The sequence below is a fragment of the Eutrigla gurnardus genome (genome assembly GCF_963514095.1).
Source record: "Eutrigla gurnardus genome assembly, chromosome: 9".
In the NCBI taxonomy this organism is placed as follows: Eukaryota; Metazoa; Chordata; class Actinopteri; order Perciformes; family Triglidae; genus Eutrigla; species Eutrigla gurnardus.
In genome coordinates, this window is record NC_139923.1 from 16,802,691 (window position 1) to 16,823,861 (window position 21,171).

The 21,171-nt window shown below is 39.6% G+C and overlaps 2 protein-coding genes across 3 annotated transcripts; both read left to right on the forward strand.

The window, feature by feature from the left end:
• Positions 1–290: 290 nt before the first annotated feature.
• herpud1 (homocysteine-inducible, endoplasmic reticulum stress-inducible, ubiquitin-like domain member 1) lies at positions 291–10,049 on the forward strand. 2 transcript variants are annotated; one of them, XM_084016882.1, is made up of 8 exons: positions 291–714; positions 1,605–1,682; positions 2,045–2,122; positions 2,607–2,767; positions 3,925–4,035; positions 7,296–7,667; positions 8,501–8,606; positions 9,592–10,049. In XM_084016882.1, the coding sequence occupies exons 1-8, from the start codon at positions 562–564 to the stop codon at positions 9,772–9,774; spliced, it is 1,242 nt and encodes a 413-aa protein (XP_083873008.1). In that variant the 5' UTR covers positions 291–561; the 3' UTR covers positions 9,775–10,049. The 2 variants fall into 2 exon arrangements, with proteins under 2 accessions (XP_083873008.1, XP_083873007.1); XM_084016881.1 differs by having other exon boundaries at positions 293–714; positions 3,922–4,035.
• Positions 10,050–12,568: 2,519 nt separating this feature from the next.
• cetp (cholesteryl ester transfer protein, plasma) lies at positions 12,569–20,935 on the forward strand. The gene is made up of 17 exons (XM_084018042.1): positions 12,569–12,997; positions 13,673–13,787; positions 13,861–13,992; positions 14,641–14,711; positions 15,675–15,762; positions 15,857–15,926; positions 16,048–16,108; positions 16,267–16,358; positions 16,836–16,935; positions 17,314–17,393; positions 17,780–17,830; positions 17,912–18,064; positions 18,365–18,432; positions 19,192–19,234; positions 20,065–20,137; positions 20,614–20,699; positions 20,784–20,935. Exons 1-17 carry the CDS (start codon positions 12,859–12,861, stop codon positions 20,859–20,861), a joined length of 1,500 nt encoding a protein of 499 aa, XP_083874168.1. The 5' UTR covers positions 12,569–12,858; the 3' UTR covers positions 20,862–20,935.
• Positions 20,936–21,171: the final 236 nt, after the last annotated feature.

Genomic DNA, 21,171 nt, shown 5'->3' on the forward strand with positions numbered 1-21,171 from the left:
TGTACAGTTTTTTTCGTAGCTTCTTCTTGAATGCATGCTCGCAATCTGACGCTACGTTTGGTTGCTATGTTTTTATTGGTTGATGTCCAGAAAAGTGGCTCTGTGGCTGTAAGTAACTGACTGATCGAGTTGCACATTTCACATTCATTGTCAGAGTCTGAATCCTGGGATGCAAATGTAGCAAATTGAACACATACCAGACAAGCTTTCAAACATCCCACTTGCCTTGAACGCAGCACGAACCGGCCGTGGACATCCAGCTCCGCCTCCCCGTGGACCGCAGCGACTACTGCTTCTGCACGTCTGAGCGCGAGTGGGGTTAACCAATCAGGAGAGGCCACAGTATGTTTGGAAACAAATCTCCTCGCTTACTCTCGCATAGCAGGCAGAAAGAGACTTATTAGAGTGGGTACAGGCCCACACCTTTCTCTTTAGACGAGACCATACCGTCGTTTGCTTCTGTCCGATTCTATCTGCCAGTATAAACGAGACCCTTTTATTCTGACGACTGGCGTTTACCCCGTGCAAGAGACTAACTAACGTCCGTGAAACGGAGGAAAAATGGATGCGGGAGATGATCAACAAAAGACTATTACTCTTCTTATAAACACTCCCAACCAGCTTCACGAGGACCAAACCGTCAAAGGTGTCTATCTGAACTGGACTGTAAAGGACCTAAAAACACATTTGTCAACTTGTTATCCAACTAAACCGGTGAGTTATCATGTGGCGGATGAATACACGTTAGCTGGTTTATGTTAGCGGAACTACCTAGCATGTCGAGACATACCTGCACAGGTATTACTAACTTTTAGAAGGTTCCAGATGGAATCATTGACTTATTTCCTTCCCCGAAACAGACAGACTAGGAAAACTATAAGTTAAACCGTCCCAGCAGGTATCAATTCATAAACAAATTCCGATGTTATAACAAATCATGTGACCCATAATATTCTGTGACCACAGCGGCGCTGTTGCAAATATTCTGCATAATGCTGGGGCGTGCATAAGAGTGTATTCTTGCTGTGTAAAACGGAGGGTTATGTATATCTTCTTGGAAAGACAAGTACAGTCTTCTGTTCTTCTAACGGTGTGGATTTGTGGGTTTGATCCTCCAATGTTGCCTCTTTGCAATAGCGGCCACAGAATCTGATGGGTCACATAATTTGGTCCAACACCTGTAACGCCGTAGAGCCATTTAAACAGTCACAGTATCTGTCTGCATATGTCTATTTGTCCTCGGGATTAAATCGTTTGGCATTATCTGATTTAAACTGTTGACTTCAAATTCAACTCTTTAATTTGTTAAACATGTGTTTGAAATGAGATCCTAAAGTAAAATGAATTATTTCACAAGTATTCCATGTCATGTGCATCATCTGAGACAAAGCTACGTCACCAGTATTAGAGTATTGTAATGATCAAATATAATGAATTGCATGTTAAACCCAGAGATGACAACATACTTCAAAATGTTTGTTTTTTTCCAGAAACGGATATGACATTGTGTTGATTCTGAGTAGAATTATCCATTTCATAATCATCCCCTAAAAAATGTATATGAGTGTTGAACCAATTGAAACCTACTTCTTGGTTTTCTGTAGGCTGTGAGTCACCAGAGACTGATCTATGCTGGTAAACTGCTTCCCGATCATCTACACATTAAGGATCTCTTCAGACAGGTATGAGTGACAATATGTTTGCCTATTTGTGCATATGGCTGTGCTTTCAAACGGTGCTTTGAGTTTTGGAGGGTTTTTCCTGATCCAAATCGATCGGTCTTGGAACACAGGGTGTCGTATGCTAAACAGATTGTGAAGCGTCTTGATGCAGATGAACAAAATCCCTGTTTTCTTCACCAACCTGCTCTGTAATTTAGTTCATATCAGCAGAACAGCTCTATAAAGTCTTAGTTCTGTTCTTATTTTTTTTTTTACATTTGTAGAGACATTTCATGTTCATACAGACAACTTTAATAGATGTAATTCTGTTGAATAAAAAGGCCTGAATGTGTGAATGAACGTATTTATCTCCACTTTCTCAGACTGACTCCGTTCCCACACTGCACCTGGTGTGTGCTTCAGGGAATCCACCACAAGGACCCCTGGGAACTATACATAAGGTGAGAGATGATGCTGTTTACTTATGCTCTCATTACATTTCAGGTGCTGCTCTCCCAACCTCACGTGACGTTTCTCTCTATTATTGCACATCCAACTGGATATTTTCATAAAGCTTTCACACTGTGTTCAAACTATTTTCTTTATCACACACACAACACACTAGGGCTGCCAAAAAAAAAACAACATTCCAATATGAAACATTTTATTTGATTGTGATTTAAAAAAAAAACAGCTGTGATGAATGTAAAATTAAATTATCCAACGACAACCTATGATGTCAGATACATCGTCCACAGAGAGAGAGAGAGAGAGAGAGAGACTCAACAGTCAGGGTCACCCAACTGTCAGGGTCACCCGACTGTTGAGTCACTCAAAGCAGCCACGATCTTAGTTATGCATAACTTTAAGCCTTAATATAATTGAATAATATATCTGGAAACTGCTCAGACATTCAACAAATTCAAACTCTTCTTGCCTTTGCAGACCAAAGAGACAGAACAGCCACATCCCTCCAGTCTGAGTTCATCCAGCCCAAGCAGCCCCGCTTCCACGGCTCACAGCACCCCAGAACTGAGGCAGAGGAGGCAGACCTCTTCAACCTCATCTCACACACATACTTCTCCTTCATGGCCTGCTGCTGCAATGTAAGTCGTAATGGTAGAACCTCTGCAACAGTTCATAGGACCTCGTAGGACCAGCATTCAGATCAGGCTCCAGGCTCTGTTGTGTAAATAAATTTTCAACAAGATCAATGTGCTTTATTGCAGCTACATTTTAGTAAAATTTTACATATGCACTTGGATGGCTAAAACTTCATACTCATATCTTAAGATGCTTGATTTACTCTGTCTGTGAAAATGAACCATATATTATTCCGTGGTTAAAGCTTCGTATCGTTAGAAACCCGGTAGTATGTTTGAATGGTCATGCATCATTCCCTCATTTCCCCAGAGACGGGAGAGCTCCGTATTTCTATTCTGCTTTGGTCAGAGGGGAGACTACAACACTAGTTCCTCATATTTTCAACCCGCTTATAGGGGACGGGACCCACTGAGGCTACAGACCTGTTACAGATCAATGGCGGGACCCACTGAGGCTACAGACCTGTTACAGATCAGTGGTGGGACGTCACTTCAGACTCAGGGTGTGAGCGGAACTGGACCGGCCCTTTTATAATAAATATGCCACTCTGTGCTCTGTCCAAAATCCACTGGCCGCGGCCGGCTGGTCCGCAGTGGTAAACAACGTAAAACCATGCATCGTGTTACCACAGGGTGACACCATATTGTGATACTTCCCCATTAACACTCTGCAATTACCGGTTTCATACTAAGGTTTGGATGCTTCACGAAGGCTTTTGCTGCCTATAAGGGGTTAAGTTAGATTGTTTAGATGCTGGCTGTAGGCACGGTAACGTTAGCTAGAGCTGCTGTGGGGGATTTAACTTTAAGGCTAAACGTGGCACTCTTTTAGATACACCATATCCTGTGTGCTGTAGACATGCTGAAGTGCTCTCAAACGCTGCAGCAAGTCTGTGTCGAGTTTTGAATGTGACGGATTGGATGACTTCTTTACTTACTTAGTCAGTGACTTTTAGGGCTGGCCCTTTTTAGGTCCAGCCAAAAACAACAGAACTTCCTTCGCTTGTATTGCAAACAAGTTATTGTATGTTTCCAACATCCCATAGTATATGTGCAGAGGATGTTATGGACAGTGGTTGTTTGGGTTAGTTGTTGTTCTTTTGTACAGACACATTAATTTTTTGGAGAAGTTGTTAAATCATTGTCATCATTCACAGCAGGCCCAGTGCACCGAAGTTGACCCAACCAGCCTTCCCGACCTACTCTCTGTACAGCCCTCAACAGCTCCTGTGGCTTCAGCATGTTTATGCCAGACAGTATTACATGCAATAGTGAGTACAATAACATTCTCAAAATAAATCTGAATTAGCTACTCAACCAATAAGGCTAATATGCATAGATCTGAAAGGTAAGAAATGTATCTACTTTGATTAGGGGTCATTCCATGTCATTTCATCAAATTTCTGAAAATCTTCCCACCTGACCATCTCAGCATGTCCTGAAAAAATTCAAGTACAAAGACACACTTGTTAATAGGACTAATCCAAAATAGTAGGTCTCTACTGTCAATAGTTTTCTCATGAAACATCATTGAATGAAGGGTAGTTTAGACGGTTTTTGGCATCATGCTCTGAAAAGCCATTTTTAAAAAGCAATATCTGGAAAACTATCTCACCTGTGGCCTTCAAAATTTTTACAGAGTATATCTGTTACTAATAGCCTCCAGACATGGAATATCAGGGATGTAGCTCAATGATAACCTAGTATGGTAGGTACTTAAAAAGGGGCTTGTTGAAATAAAGTAATACATTTGAAGAGTGGCTGAGCTCCCATTTTTGTAGATAAAAGACGTCTATCACTTCTGCCTCTATCTCTGGTGTTGGCTTAAACATTCTACAAAATATGGTTTCTCTCAGATGATTAGTTTCACAGATATTAAGGCTCAAAAATGGAAGTAAACACATCTTTGCCCAACTTCAGTCATATTCCAAAAAAACTGACAAGTATCAGGTCCAAACTTACTTTTTTTGAAAGATCATATTCTTGTTAAAATCATATTAAAAAATCGGGAGGGTGTTTTTCCTCATTTTGTCGCAGTGATTTTTTAAAATCCTGATATTGGTGGGGTTTTTGTGGCCGTTTTTGGTACTGCATGTCTTAATATCCTACAAGTAAACATCACAGCAGGGCAATTCAAATGTGTTTTTTACCATTTACCAAAGACTTACATGTGACTAAATGCTACTGATAAATTTAGCCTTACGAAAACATTAAAATGTAGCACAGTTGTAGTTACAGAGGCAATACGTCCTTGAATGTGAGTTAAACATGGTGAAAGCAGCTTTTAATGTCTTAAACCATGAACAAACACAGCATAATATTGAAGACTGTACATTTTGTCATACTTTAAGTATATAAATACCACAACCAAATCAAATAATAATCTTAATTTGAGCATAAAGATTTTACATTACAGTAGAAAAGTCTCCAAAGTTTGATATTGAATAACAGTTTGTCTCTATGCTCACTATGAGACAATATGTGAGTTATGATCAGAAATGGTGGATAGGAAGTATCAGAGATGTTTCAGATGAAGATGAAGATGTACTGGTTCAGTTCATGCACCCACATGACCCTACCAAGAGTTTCTACTGGCCAAGAAGAGAAGACATGTGCAATGTCCCACTGCAGCATAGAATTGCAAGAATTGACGTTCCCTCTACAGAAACTGGGCACATGTATGCCATCAAAAAAGATGAGCGCAAAAGAGCAGAGATGTACATTAGACAATTTCTAAAGTGACCGCCAAATTAATGAATGTGACGAAGGAATTGGATCTAAAAGAGAGGGAGACAAACTGTTATTCAATATCAAACTTTGGAGACTTTTGTACTGTAATGTAAAATCTCATGCTCAAATTAAGATTATTATTTGATTTGGTTGTGTAATTTATATACTTACAGTATGACAAAATGTACAGTCTTCAATATTATGCTATGTTTGTTCATGGTTTAAGACATTAAAAGCTGCTTTCAGCATGTTTAACTCACATTCAAGGACTACAACTGTGCTACATTTTAATGTTTTCGTAAGGCTAAATTCATCAGTAGCATTTAGTCACATGTAAGTCTTTGTTAAATGGTAAAAAACACATTTGAATTGCCCTCCTGTGATGTTTACTGGTAGGCTATTAGGACATGCAGTACCAAAACCAGCCACAAAAACCCCACCAATATCAGGATTTTAAAAAAATCACTGCGACAAAATGAGGCAAAACACCCTCCCGATTTTTAAATATGATTTTAACAAGAATATGATCTTTCAAATAAAGTAAGTTTGGACCAGATACGTGTTGTCAGTTTTTTGGAATATGACTCTGAAGTTGGGCAAAGATGTGTTAACTTCCATTTTTGAGCCTTAATATCTGTGAAACTAATAATCTAAGAGAGACCATATTTTGTAGAATGTTTAAGCTAACACCAGAGATAGAGGCAGAAATGATAGAAGTCTTTTATCTGTAAAAATTGGAGCTCAGCCACTCTTCAAATGTACTACTTTATTTCAACAAGCCTCATTTTAAGTACCTACCATACTAGGTTATCATTGAGCTACATCCCTGATATTCCATGTCTGGAGGCTATTAGTAACAGATATACACTGTATAAATTTTGAAGGCCACAGGTGAGATAGTTTTCCAGATAATGTCGTTTAAAAATGGCTTTTCAGAGTATGATGCCAAAAACCGTCTAAACTACCCTTCATTCAATGACGTTTCATGAGAAAACTGTTGACAGTAGAGACCTAATATTTTGGATTAGTCCTATTAACAAGTGTGTCTTTCTACTCAAATTTTTTCAGGACATTCTGAGATGGTCAGGTGGGAGGCATTTGATGAAATGACACGGAATGACCCTTAGATTACTAATTTATTTGATTACTATTATTAGAGAGGGAATTGGGAAGCCATGAAGGAACCAATAATATTCTTTTCCCTGTAAAATCAGTCAGCTCTGTGATAGACTGCATGTCAGCTGGGATTGGCTTCACCATTCAGTTTCCATTGACAGTGATACTTCTCCTTCTCTTTGGCTTCAACTGTAACTATACATTTGATGAAAATGCACTAAAATACAACATTGTTAACACCATTTAAAAAGATATACTCAGGTGATGCAGAGTGCATTCAGGTGCATTAGAAAGCTTGGAATTACTACTTTCCAGCGATACAGGCATGTTATTCCAGACTGATAAGAAAATTGTCCTAGATGTTTTAACCACAGCCTGTAACAATTGTTAGTTTGGACAACATCGAATTGGATTATGGATTCTGAAACCTGAAGTCCTCATGTTTTCAAAACAGTAATATATATCAATTTGTTCAAGGAATAGACAATTATGAAATTGTGATATATTTTTGACGACATTATGCGTTGCCTGCAGTACTGGGGACACTTGTTTTAAGAGGTTAAGTTGTGGCTTTTCTGTTGGAGTGACCTCTTCCTTTAGCATCACCGTCTCTCATTGTGGTCTGACATCGCCATGAGTGACTCTTTCCAGTTAGTTTCTAATACTGATGTTTTTCCACTGACAGCCATGCAGCATTAGCCGCAGCTGGGACCATCTTTTCTACATCACCTCCAGCCATAGGCCAGCACCCTCCTGTTCTCACCCGCCAGGTACCAGTCCCAGAGCCCTTAATCAATCAGAACCCCATCAACAACCTGCCAGCAAATCAGAACCCAGTGCAGGATGGTGCTTTCATCAACCCGAGGGAGGCCAACCAGAACATGCGAATGAATGCGCAGGGTGGGCCTGTAATGGAGGACGAGGAGGATATGGAGCGTGACTGGCTGGACTGGTTGTACTCCGCTGCAAGGTTCAGTGTTCTGCTCGTCATTGTGTACTTCAACTCCAACCTGAGTCGCTTTCTGCTGGTGATGAGCACCCTCCTCCTCATGTACCTGTAAGTTGAATGTATAACTCGTAAAGGTCCCCAAATGCTTTAATTTCCTGGTTGTGCCACCTTGTTGTTATACCATCTCTAAGGATGTTTGGTAAGGCTGGGTTGGATGGAAGGGGGTATTACTATGAAGAACAACATCACTATCATGATATGTCTGGATGTCAAACCAGATTCTGGCCGTTTAATAAACGGATTGTCAGTGCCACTCGTCAGAGTGTGGTATGACCTTGGCTTGGGCCGGTTTAAAAATGTTCAAACCGGTTTGGTATTAAGCAAAACACTGGTCTGGACCGGTATACCGACTTTAACCACTAGATGTCGCACTTACCAGAGCAGCCCCTCCCAAGTGAAACAGCCCTTTTTAAAAACAACACCACCGTAATCAAGTTTGCATTAATGAAACCGGTTTAGCCCTGTACACTGAACCGGAACGGTGAATCAAAAAATCAAAACGTTAGCTGTTTACGTTTGTCAACTGCATTTAAAGTGGTGTTTATTTGTGAAGATAATCTTGCTGAACAAAACATGCAAGTATCTTGTTTTCTGCAATAATCCAAAGTTGCTTCGCTCTTGAATAACTTTTTATCAAGGAGCCAGTGTGATGCTAACTTCCTGTTGGCCCACAGAAAATAGGTCATCCCTTCAGTGCTATGAAACTTTACTCATTTTTGGTATACAAGTTTATCTTAATCAAGTGTTTGCCTCAAACAATAGTTTGTCAGTTTGGTTAGGTGTTGGATAACTTTAACCCCATAGCTTGCTTTTTGCTGTTCACATAGCACTGAGACATTTGGATTCATATAAACAGATTTTGTCTGTTTTTTCCTCCACAGACACACTGTTGGTTGGTTTCCCTTCAGACGACGAGCACAAGTCCAAGGACCCAACCAGCCACAGCCTCCAGAGGTTCAGCACGACGACAACAGGAACCCAAATCCAGTAGAAAAACTTTTCTTTCACAATTTCAAACAATTTTCAATACTTTTAACCATTTTCCTAAACTCTTAATGCACACGCCTACAACACGCAATTTCATGCTCAAAATCGCACATTGTAAACTAAACTCCAACACTAATTTTCAAAATACAATAATACACTGTGTCTGGTTTGCCCTTATACAATAGACAGTATATTGTATAGAACATTGATTGTGTTTTGCACTGCAGTTTCTTTTGCTGCAGACAAAAAATAAATGACCCATCTCAGAGTAGCTATAGAACGTACGGTTTCTGGAGGAAAAAAAAGGCAGAGACAGAATTGCTGCAGTAAAGGCTGATTTGCAACAGAACAAGATAACATGGTTCTTGTCTTCCTCTTCCTTGACCTGGTACTCGTCTTCCTCTCCATCATGCAGGCATTTTTCTTTCTTTCTTCGTGTTGCTCTATATTGTTCCGTTTCACACATGATGGTCATGCGGGATTCCGCTGCGATTGATCTATTTGCATAACTTCAATCAGCTACTTCTCAGTAGCAATGGATAAAATACAGGGTATATATTTGTGTTTCAATGTACATGAACAGCTGTTCACTTTGGCTTAAGCCTTGTTGTTGAACATGATGTCATCTGTTCTGACAGAGTGTGAAAGTATTTGTAAATTTGGAGGTAAAAATCCATTGTTTTGGTCTTGGTTGAGCTTTAAGCATTTTGACTGGATGCATTTTGTGTCAAAGCAACAAGAAATGTGTTAATTGTATAGCTTACACAGACGGATATTGTTGCGTTTCCTAAACTGCGTTAAGAGTTTAGGAAATTTTGTGAAAATTGTCAAAGCAATCGTAAAAAACTGTAAATGTAACAGAAGAGCACTGTGGGAACTAATTCAAGTAGGCCCAAATAAACACAAAAGGTTGATCTGAAATAATACACTTACTCACCACCATAAATCATCATTTGTATGATGACTCCGTTTCTTGTTCATTCAGGTGGACGAGTTTGCTGACAGACAGAGGGAGGAACCTGCTGCAGCAGTGGACGCATCAGACGGACCAATGACTGCAGTTTTAGTGCCTCCTCACAGGGTGTCAGTCATGTGGACGCTGTGGGTTTTCTTCAAAACATTCTTCGCCTCTCTCATACCGGTGAATCCTCAGAGGATGGCGAACTGATGGAGACAGCAGAGACATTTTTTATTTATTTTTCTATAATCTCTGGAGGTGGAATACGTAACATTGGGGCAGTGTTTCTGTGCATATCAACAGTAACTGGGTCCTCCCTGTTGACAGTATTTTGAAGAGCTCCTGTGCCATATTGATCTGTCTTTTGACTGTGAAACACATTTTTAAAACACCAGCAAAGTAAAGGAATTTATTTTATTTTATTTTTGATTTTTTGATTTTCCAAAATGTGGACTGGGAACCTTTTAAAATAAAATAACACATAATAAAATTCAATTTCATTTGAACACTTTTTTTTTACTTACATGTTACATAATGAAACATAAATATAATTAGAGTTAGAATAATTATAGTGTTATCCTTATTTTCCCCAAATGACCATGGTTTGTTCTGTTTATTATAGTATATATATTTATATATCACCTTTTACAGATAGGATTTCTATACTCTGGTGGGCACGGACTCTAGTGACTCAAATCATGTGGATCAGTTTGGTGATTGACCCAGAGATCCGTGAGTCAGCACACTGACGCGGATTTACCACCTCTAACAACAGGAAGTAGCTCGATACATTTGTGCAGATTTTTCTCCTCGACTGATCTTGCGGTGTTTTTGGCGAATTTGTATGAAAACAAAACACCACATCAGTTCGTGTTAACAGTGCATTGTAACAACCATTTCTGACATTTGTGCCTTTTTTTGTAATGCCTTACTTTACCGCGTTACAGCAAAAAGCAACGTAATACAGTAATGTTACTTTTGTAACACGTTACTCCCAACACTGGTCATAGGCATTTGCGAAATACGGATGCTTCCCCGGAGCTCAGACGAAAGGCAATGCTCTCAATTTACCAGTCAATATACGCCCCAACCCTTACCTGTGGTCATGAGTTTGGGTGGTGACCGGAAGAACAAGATCGCAGATACAATGTGTTTCCTCCATACGGGTCCGTAGGCTGGCTGGGCTCAGTCTTAGAGGTAAGGTGAGAAGCTCAATCATCAGGGAGGAGCTTGAGTCGAGCCGCTGCTCCTTCACGTTGAAAGGAGCCAGCTGAGGTGGTCCGGGTATCTGATTAGGATGCCTCCTGGACGCCTCCCTCGGGGCCATCCAACTGGGCGGAGACCCCGGGGCAGACCCAGGACCCGCTGGGGGGGATTATATATCCTGGCTGGCCTGGGAGCACCTGGGGATCCCTCAGGAGGAGCTCATGAGTGTTGCTCGGGAGCAGGACGCCTGGAATGGCCTGCTGCCACCGCAAGCAGATTGGCAGAAGTGGATGGATGGATGGATGGATGGATGGATGAACATTTGAAAGTTGAAGCCAGTGAACGTGTCTTCTAACATTTAGAGATGGCCATTGCAATGTGTTTTGATAACAATAGTCAATAATGGGAAGTGTAAGTTGGGAGGCAAATTTCTTACAAACTGCATGTAAAGCAATTTTGAGAACAGCAGCCGAGCATGCCAGAAATCTTCCAGCTGACATGTAATATTTCTTCTGCATGCAGCATCTGTTCAGTGCTCTTGTATCTTCGTCTACTCCACTTGCTCTTTTTTTTTTTTTAGTTATTTTTGCCTTTATTGAGCAGCTTGAGAGTGAAAAGGGGAGAGAGATGGGGACGACATTTCGGCCCATTCGGCCTTTGTCAAGTATAGTCTCTGCAACTGGAGCTGAGTGTGCGGCGTTCCTCTGTTTCTGTCTAAAGTCTGAATAGTACACATCTTTAGAGTTTGTGTATCTAGCTGAGTTTCTGTAGCGCTCTTGTCATAGAAAAGGTTGTTCTTTGACGTTTACTTTAAGGTGAACTTGTGTGAAAGACAAATCTGAGTCAGTATTTGTCCATCAAGAGTGGTCCAGTAGTCGTCCATCTTTGATAGGATGAAGGGTTTCCCCTAGATAAGATATGTGCAGGACATAGAGCCCTCTCCAACTGTTGAAAGAACAATGTTGATAGATTAAACACTTCTCTCAGCAACTATTCTTTGCTTTGTTTGATGTGTCGCTGCCCTTACATGTCGTTTATCACAAACATGAAAAGTGAAATGGCACATTTAAATACTTTGTGTCAAAATCTGTTTTTGTCAGAGTTTTCCAGCAGTGGTGGACTTGTTGGACTGTGTGAACACAGATTCCCTCTTTCATTCCTTCAACCACATTCCTGAAGAGGTTGGCCTTGTGACATTTGTTCCTAACTTGTTGCTATACAATAATGATTAAAAGAAGATGTTTTTCTCCTTCTTTTCTTTGGGTCATACCTCTACTCCAGCTTTACAAACTGTTGACTAGTTGGTTTGTGTCCAACGCACAGAGCTGGGTGTAAACATAAAGTGAATTTGCTGTAAACATGTCCAAATGATGCATGCTAAAACTTGAATATCAACATATCATACATGTCTTCTATGTACGATTTGCTATGGAGAGAACGGATCTGAATCATCAAGCATGCTCATCATGAAGGCTATGAACTGTGAAGGTTTAGTTTTTCATTACATTTTAAAGTTAGATTTGCAGGCTAACTGTTGCTCCACCTACCGCCTAGCATGCTCGAAATTACCATCTGACATGAGGGCTAATAGTTCTCCTGAATGCAGCATCTGTTCAGTGCTGTTGTATCTTCCTGTATTACACTTGCTCTTTTGATAATGTACTTACTTAATGCAATCATCTGTTGACAAAATATGGATATGTCCCTGTTTTAACATCAAACGCCAGTATACCATCTGCATAGTTCAAAGCTTTAGAGTTTGTTTGTCGCTAGCTGGGGTTCTGTAGTGCTCTAGTAAAGGTTGAACTTTGATTTGTTTACTTTAAAGGGACCTTGTGTGAGTATTTGTCCATCAAGAGTGAATCACAACCGTTGTCCGTCTCTGATTGGATGAAGGACAGGGTTTCCACCTGATAGATATTTGCAGGACAAAGAGGCCTCCCCAACCGTGGAAAGAGCAAGGTTAGTAGACTGTGCTTCTCTCAGCAACAACCAAGGAAAGTCCAAAAAGGCTGGCGGATAAGATACCTAAAGTGAATTGTAAATATCCAGTGTTAAAGAGGTCAACAACCGTCGCAGGGGTGAAAAATGCCTTGGGGTGTTTTCGCATCACTTCTGCTGTTACTGTCTGTGTTCGGGATATCCCTCACATGCCTGCAGGACAAAGCTTCAGCCTACAGATTGACTGGAGCTGTATGTCGTCTCACCTACCCTGCAGCTGTTGTGTGTGAGTGGAAATTTACTTATTTACCTCCAAAAATGCAATTACTCTACTCAATCAATTTAACCATTTACCCTTTTGTTTAAAAATCTACTAAGATTGCTGTTAAAACAAGTTGAGGATGGTTTTCATTAGGGATGGGATGATATTGGATTTTATCATGATAGCGATAAAAACACTCACAATAATTTGATCGTGGTGAATTTCCATGATCAGGATAATCGTCAATATCATCATGAGTTACTTGACAAAACTGTCTAGCTTGTTATCATGGTAGAGAGGTAAAATATAGGGCTTGATTTTTTTTTTAAATACAGGATATGAAAATACTTTATGGTTTATGATCAGCTTATTTAAAATTATTTTATTGTTTTTCATGAAAAAAAGAATATTCGCAAATAACAATGTGTGTCTTATCTGTGACACAATTAAAATATTTGTTTTATTTGACAAAGCATACGCCTATGGTTCAATTGTTAAGGTAGGTTAATGGGTTAATGTTATTATTTCTCAAATAAAAATGATGTATTCCACCTTTTCCCTCCTGTTTGATTTTGGCTTGTTATTTGTATAAATACACACTCCAATGAATAGCCAGGTGTTCAGGTGTGTGTTTCCACATCTGCTTTTGACCTGTCCTTCACTATCTTTGACCATATTGTATTTGTGTGCTGCTGGCAGTGAATGAGAAAACCACTGAAGTGATTGAGGCAGCATTCCAACATGCCAGATACCCAAGTGTGAAGGGAGAGAAATCCTTGCTCTTCATAGGCAAAGTCATATATGGTCTGGACAAGTAAGTGGACACACACAATCACACACACAAAATGTCATGAAATCATGTAATGTTTTTCTATTGACCCACCCAGTTTGGAAATTCACAACCTGTCAATTGGCCGGAGTGCATTTGAACTGCATCCAGGTGAAGGCATCAGCTTGGAAATAAGCAATGTGTCCGCAGTCTTCAGAGGGAACATCCAGTACGGATATGGCAGCTGGCTGTGAGTCTGAGAGTGTGTGATCAGTGACAGTCTATGTATATGCAGCACCTGAACAGAGCAAGAAAATCACATTCACTTATTTCCTCTGTGGTTGTCATGAAAACAAAAAGATACTCACAGAAATGTGATATATTCCACCAAATAAACTGTGGCATGGTTTTGTAATATCACTTGCTTAATGTGACTTGTTAATATACATTTGATTTAGTCCTATTAGTCACATTTAAGGCCTGTTTACACCAGAATGTGCGTAAAAAAACTAAAATATTTGACTTAAGATGATAACTCTGATAGCTCCAGTCCATAGATAGCCTTGACAGGAGATGAACTGTTGCCAAAAACATGAATCTTCATCTTGTAGTCTATAAGCTCTTTTGTCACATCATTATCCAGTTTTTCTTTTGTATTTATGACTGTCCTGCTAATATCACTTGTTTTGTCCAGCAGAAAAAGTTACATATTCTTACATTTTGGAAACATTGCAAGTGGCATTTTACAATTTGTTCATTGGTGCTAAAGGGCTAAGAGCTCAGAGCGATTGCATTCAGGCATCACACATGATTTCCTGTTGATGCTTTAGTTTCTTGATGTTCTCTTTCAGCCATACTATGAATTGATTTGTATTTATTTGTCTTTATTTCTTTCTAGTGTCAACATTGCACAGTCAATTTACTTTGAAGTTGAAACTCAGATTGATCTTGGAATCAAGCCCAAACTTTGTAAGTAACTTATATTTTGTACATGTACATGGATGGAGTCTTGATGGAACCTGGGGTAAAAATAGTACATGAATTGGTCTAGTACTCACTTGTAGCGGCATGTCTGCTTTTTGCTGCATGAGTTCCCATACTTTTTAGTGGATACCATTATCTCCTGGTTAACACAGGTGCACCTGCATCTCTGGCAGAACAAAGCCAAAAGGTAAACAGCAGCAAAGTTGCATTGAAATGGATGAAGTAAAATGCATTTGTGTCAGGTTTTGGTCTATTATCTCCCTCACACACAGAAGCAGTGGTAGATGCTTCCTGCTCTCTGACTAGTTGGATGTGTGTCTGCCATTTGCACAGGAGGCTAATGTACCAGACACCGATACTATATTGTCATTATCATTATCTGCAGACAAAGCCAGTGTCCAATTAAGGGATGAGTTGAGTTAAAAGCTGGGTAGATTGGTGGCTGAACACCGCTCTCTGTGCGGCCCATGCCGAGGCACTTGAAGCTAGCACCATTGAACATAATGGCGATGCGGCCAGGACATGACAGATACTGACAAAGTTCTTGATAGTTCCCTCATCCATGGAGGGAGGCAGTCAGTGGGCAATTTGTTGTTCGTTGCAGACAAAAAGTATGCAGAGTAAAAATGTATGCTGCCTTATATATTGTGTGGTCCACATGTATTCAGGTAGGCACGACCTGATTGGCTGATGATGCGATACAAATTTTCTTCAGATATGTCATCATCATACTGTAAGGCAGTTGCATTTTTAAAAGTTAGCAAATTGTTTATGCATGATTTCTACATCGGTGGTCTTGAATCAAAAATACTACCTCACATTACTTGTTTAGAAGGTTTGGTGTAATGTTTATTCAGTATACTGTTTTGTTCCAATTTGAGCTAGAAATACTAGGTTTAATGACGTTTTATAGGTCCTTACATCTGTTATTTCTGTCTCCTCTGTCAGACTGCAGACAAGGGAAGATAGCAGCAGATACATCGGAGTGTTTTCTTAATTTTCAAAAGCTCCGTCTGCATCTGCAGGGTGACAAAGAGTAAGTCATAAAAATGAACCCTGACAGGCTGGAGAAGCATCTGCAGTACAAAATCAGTGTCTGACCGTGCTGTGTGTTTGCTGTTGTTGGTCAGACCAAACTGGCTGAAGAAGCTCTTCACTGACTTCATCACTTTCACGGTCAAACTGGTCATAAAAGGACAGGTGAGAGTGACTCACTTTTCAGCCTTGTAGTGAGAGTAAATGTTGACTCGGATGTTCATGCATTCTCATATTCAGAATAAAGGTGATGCTACAACAATAACTGGTTTGTTCCCAAATGCAGATTTGTAAGGAGATCAACAAGGTGGCAAATATACTGGCTGACTTCGTACAAGACACAGCAGGTGTGTGTGTGTGTGTGTGTGTGTGTGTGTGTGTGTGTGTGTGTGTGTGTGTGTGTGTGTGTGTGTGTGTGTGTGTGTGTGTTGTGCCTGTTGTGAACTGTGTCACAATGCTTTGACAATTTTTTAAAGTATGTGAGTGCTTGTGTGTATGCTTACAGGGCAGTTCCTCAGTGATGGAGACATCAGTGTGGACATCGGTGTAACTGCTGCTCCTGTCATTACTGCTAACTACATCGAATCATACCACAAGGTAAATAATACCTGTAAACCGTCAAATGCACTAAACTAGGTTTTTAGTGATTGCATTGCTAAAGGAGTTTCCTCAATCATCATCAAGATAAGACAATTAAAGCTACTTGATCGAAAAAGGAGAAATTGCCAAATTTGCCAAACATGCACCAAGTATTCTGATTTCTTATGATTAGTTATCCTGGCTGAAGTTGGCCCCGATCCGGATTGTATTAAAGCATGTTGCATATGTTATGGCATAAGTCACCATGGTGATAACGTTTAATAGTTTGAGCTGTAATACATTATATGCAATGGACTCCAGCTCCCTGTGTCCACACTAATCACACTTGGATAGCAGTCATGTTCAGAGTTGAACCGTTCACATTAAGGTGTACATGTATAAAAGAAAAAAATCTTCATTTTAGGTGAAAAAGTTCATATTCCTGTCTCTGTTTGTCCATTGACTTTTCTTTTTTTTTTTAAATACATTTTCCAGGGGCTGACCAACTACAACAACACCTCTTCTGTCATCAATGAGTCTGTTTTCCACCCCAGTCAGCTGACTGAGAACAGGATGCTCTACTTTTGGATCTCAGGTGAGCAGTTGGTATTACATATCTGTGAAGATTTTTAGTAATCCAGGTCATGGACATCTTTGAAAGCTTTTTCTTAGGCAACTGGACACGCTTTTGGTTTTTGAATGTGTTTAGCATCTCATTGAAAAGGCTTGCCAACAGATGGTTTAATAGAGGGGATAAAGAAGCACTTTTTTCTACTTGAGTAAAATTAAAAATGATTCCAAAGTAACAATACTCTTACTTGAGTACAGTTTTTGGTTACTCTACCTGAGCTTTGGCATTACTTTCCAGCCCCACTGACGTGTGTTGTCACCATACAATAATTAACAACAATCACCGTTGAAAACAGTTCACTGTCCGTTTCACTCCTATTCCATTTCTATGGTTTAACCCCAGACCAGGTCTTTTACCCCATGATTACTGCTGCCCACCAAGATGCCCGTTTACAACTCAACATCTCTGGAGCAGAGCTAACTGTAAGTATATAACTGTCAAATGTAAAATTGGCTTGGATGGTAAGCTACATGTTGATTATTGAAGCCTGACGGATATTACAAACATAAACTATGCCTCTACTTTTTGGGACTAACATCTGCAATATCTTCATATTCCTAGAATCAGATTTAATTTGTCTGCCTTACATTTGATATTGTTATTATTTAGTCTGTTTTTATACATTGTATCTTTGTCAATTTTATTTATTTCTATTTGTTGATTTTTCCTTTCCCTTTTGGTTAACTTACATTTTTTTTGTATCCTTTTGTGGAAATGATGATCATTGAGGCAATAATGTGCTGAACATATAATCCTGGGCAAAATAAAACATGTTGGACTTACATTATATTGACAAATGTTATTTCAGGAACTATTCAAGACAAATCTCTCCAGTGTGATGCCTGACTTTATTGGAAAGGTAATTTATCTATGCACAATCCAATACAGTCATGTAGACCTTTGTGAGGTGAGACATATAATTTTGTGTGTGTGTGTCCAGTGTTTGCAGGAGTCAGGTTTTCCAGAGCTGAGAGTGTGGAGTTCATCTGTTCCCTTTCTAAACACCTCCACCCTGGGTACGACTGTCTGGGGGAAGGCCTCTGGACAGCTTCTCTGTGGGAGTAACAGCACACCAACACTCTTCTTTGAGACGGTATTTTTTATTCAAATTTAATTCAAATCAATACCTCTGTGAATGCGACCCTGAGGCCTTGTTGAGGTGGTCACATGACATTTAGCATATAGGTACATCTTGGCAGCCATGTTCTGCTTTGAAAAATCCGTCTTGTGTTGGAAAGACTTCTTCAAATGTAATTTTGCAAACTGATGATCCACAAGGTGAAGGTGGTGACTGGCTTTGTTGAAAAGTGAAAATATGACCATCTGTGATAGTAGTATTCTGTTGTGTTGATGATCTGTGTTTAAGTCATGTTTATTTGTTTGTGATGTCTAGGATGTGGTCGTGGACATCACAGCTTCCTATAGTGGCAAGAAACTCTTCCTGCAGGCCAACCAGTCAGAGTAAGACTTCCCTTCATGTGAAATTAAAATCAGCATACATGCTCAAATGATGCTGTGTTCCCACCAGTTGTCTTACATGACTTGCCAACAAAGTCAATTCAAAGACGCAAATGGGCTGGAATTTGGCAATAATGCAAAATTCGTATCAGTTGTTGAAATAATTCAATATATTTTTTATTATTCAATATTTCATTTTGCTTGACGCCGTGTTGCAATTGGTACAAACAACAATGTCACTGCCGTATTTATTGGGAGTACTTCCAAGCATTTCCCACTGTTGTTCTTCAAATCTCTAGTGGGAATGCTTCAAAGCATGTTTCTCTGTAACTTCGACATACGTTGAGCTATAAAAACATTCAAATATCAAAATATTCAGCTCAGGACATGTTTTATTCAACAGCTTTATTTAAAAAATGTAGGCTATAATCTAATTCTGTGGAGGGAGGCTTCAAATCTTAAACATACTCCACAGTATGTCAGTACCTAGCAAAAGTGGTCCAAAGAAGGAAAACCAGTAAACCGCCGATAGGGTCATGGGCAGCCAAGGCTCAATGATGTACGTGGGGAGCAAAGGCTGTCCGTTTTGAAGACATTTCGCCTTTCATCCAAGAAGCTTAGTGAGGACTAAGACTTCTGTGGTGTGTATGTGATGATGATGATGATGATGATGATGATGATGATGATGATGATGATGATGATGATGATGATGATGATGATGATGATGATGATGATGATGATGATGATCCTGCTTCTTTTCAGGATCACTGGATTGCAAGTTGAGCTGCCCTTACAAAAACAGCCGGTAAGATTTAATTCAGCTGATCTCACCAACAAATTTCTTTTTGCAAAAACAATTAAAGTTAAGTTAAGCTGCACGAAGCAATTTTCTTGAAGCTCTGAAATGGTAAGGGAAATAAATCATAACATTTGAGGTAAAAGTGATTTAAAATCAGATGAATTCCACCTGCAGAACAACAACAGAGCTCCAGGACATGGAAAAACAATACTTTAGATGGGGTCAACAATTTGAGAAAAACCCTTTGAGACTGGTGTTTGTGTCCTAAAGTGCGTTGTGATGTGTTTTCTACACACTTGGTTTTACAGTAATTTTAAGCAAAACCATGATGATTTTACTGAGGGGTTTTGTTCGCTTACCGAACAAAGTCCTTTTTGTTTGATTTCACATTCATAACCACATTTTTACTGTGAGCTGGGCAACCAGTGCTGTAGAAGTTTGGCCAAGTTGGAAGCATCAGTATGTGCTACACAGTCTCACAGCCGTTAGTGGAACAGGAAATTGAAACCTGCTGATTTCTTTCATGGACATACATTTTCCATGTTTTGTGTATGAATTTCAATTGGAAGTTTGTTGGTGCCTGCCCATGCTTTTCTTCCCATTAGTAGTGATGACATTACGCAACAAAACCAATGCCAACAATCCCCCCCCCCCCCCCCCCCCCCCCCCCAACTCCGTCACTAGCTCTGGACGTTGCCTAATCATGTAGATGTATTTAATTCATGTGTCCACCATGAAAAAGGATCCTTATTAACTTTATGTTGATAAATGCTTGTTAAAATCATGTAGTTGTTACAATGTTTCGTTTGACTTGTTCAATCCCCTGTATTTTCCAGCTGCAAGATGAGGTACAACTGGAGTTCATAAGAGAAGCTGTGGAGAAGATAGGCATCCCCAAGGTCCTGTATGGTAAGGCCACTGTGTTGCTCTATATTGTTGCTTTTCCACACAAGATCAGCCCAAAGAGGTCCTCTTCTACTGGATACCATATGGTTGGTATTTGCATAACTTAAATCAGCTGTTTCTCAGTAGCAAGAGAAATCCAGGGCGATCTACAGTTTCAATTTACAATATAAACAGCCCACTTTAACTTATGATATAAATGCACAAGACAATAAGGGTTTGTAGCTTTAACAGGCACTTTTTTAGTCTATCCTTATCTATCCTAAAACCCTTTCTCAAATGCTGGCTGTTGTAAAACATTAATTAAAATTGTGGTAATTGCTTATTTTTTTTTAGTAACGCATGACAAATCATAATCCAACATTTTTAATTCAACCTTAAAACACCTGAAAATGAACGTGCTGTCAAGAGATACAGTAGCTTCAGGAAATGAAAGTGGAAACTATAATGGCTGTATGTTTTTTAATTGTGTTTTGTTCCAGCTCTTGAGACTGAGCTAACTAGACTGCTGGACAGACAGGGAACTAACCTCTTTGACATCTTAAACCCAGAGGTGCTTCCGCGGGATGTGAGTGTTCTCTTGACTGTTTATCACATCATGTGCCCTTGTTTGTGTTGTATTTTATTCACATGTTCCCTTTCTGTGCTGCAGGGCTTTGTAGTGATTCAGATGGATTTTGGTTTCCCTCATCACCTCCTGGTTGAGTTCCTTAGGAAGACACTGCAGTAACTGTGCAAACCTTATTTGATTTTATATTTATGCTCTAAAGATGGAACTAAATAGGACTATATTAAATAACAACAATAAATTAACCGTGTACATCAGATCATTGGAAATGTCTTCTTTTTTCCTTGTTCTTTGTGGGGATTTGGGAGTTATTTAGAATACAAGTTGCGCTAAAGGCTAAGGCCCTGATCAGATGGAGCACAAATGTAAAATATATTTCAAATTTGGTGCCTTCTTGACCAAGAAAAGGCAGACAATGACTTTTTGGCACATGTGGATGAAAGACAGCAACTCCCACAATGCACAGCTCTGC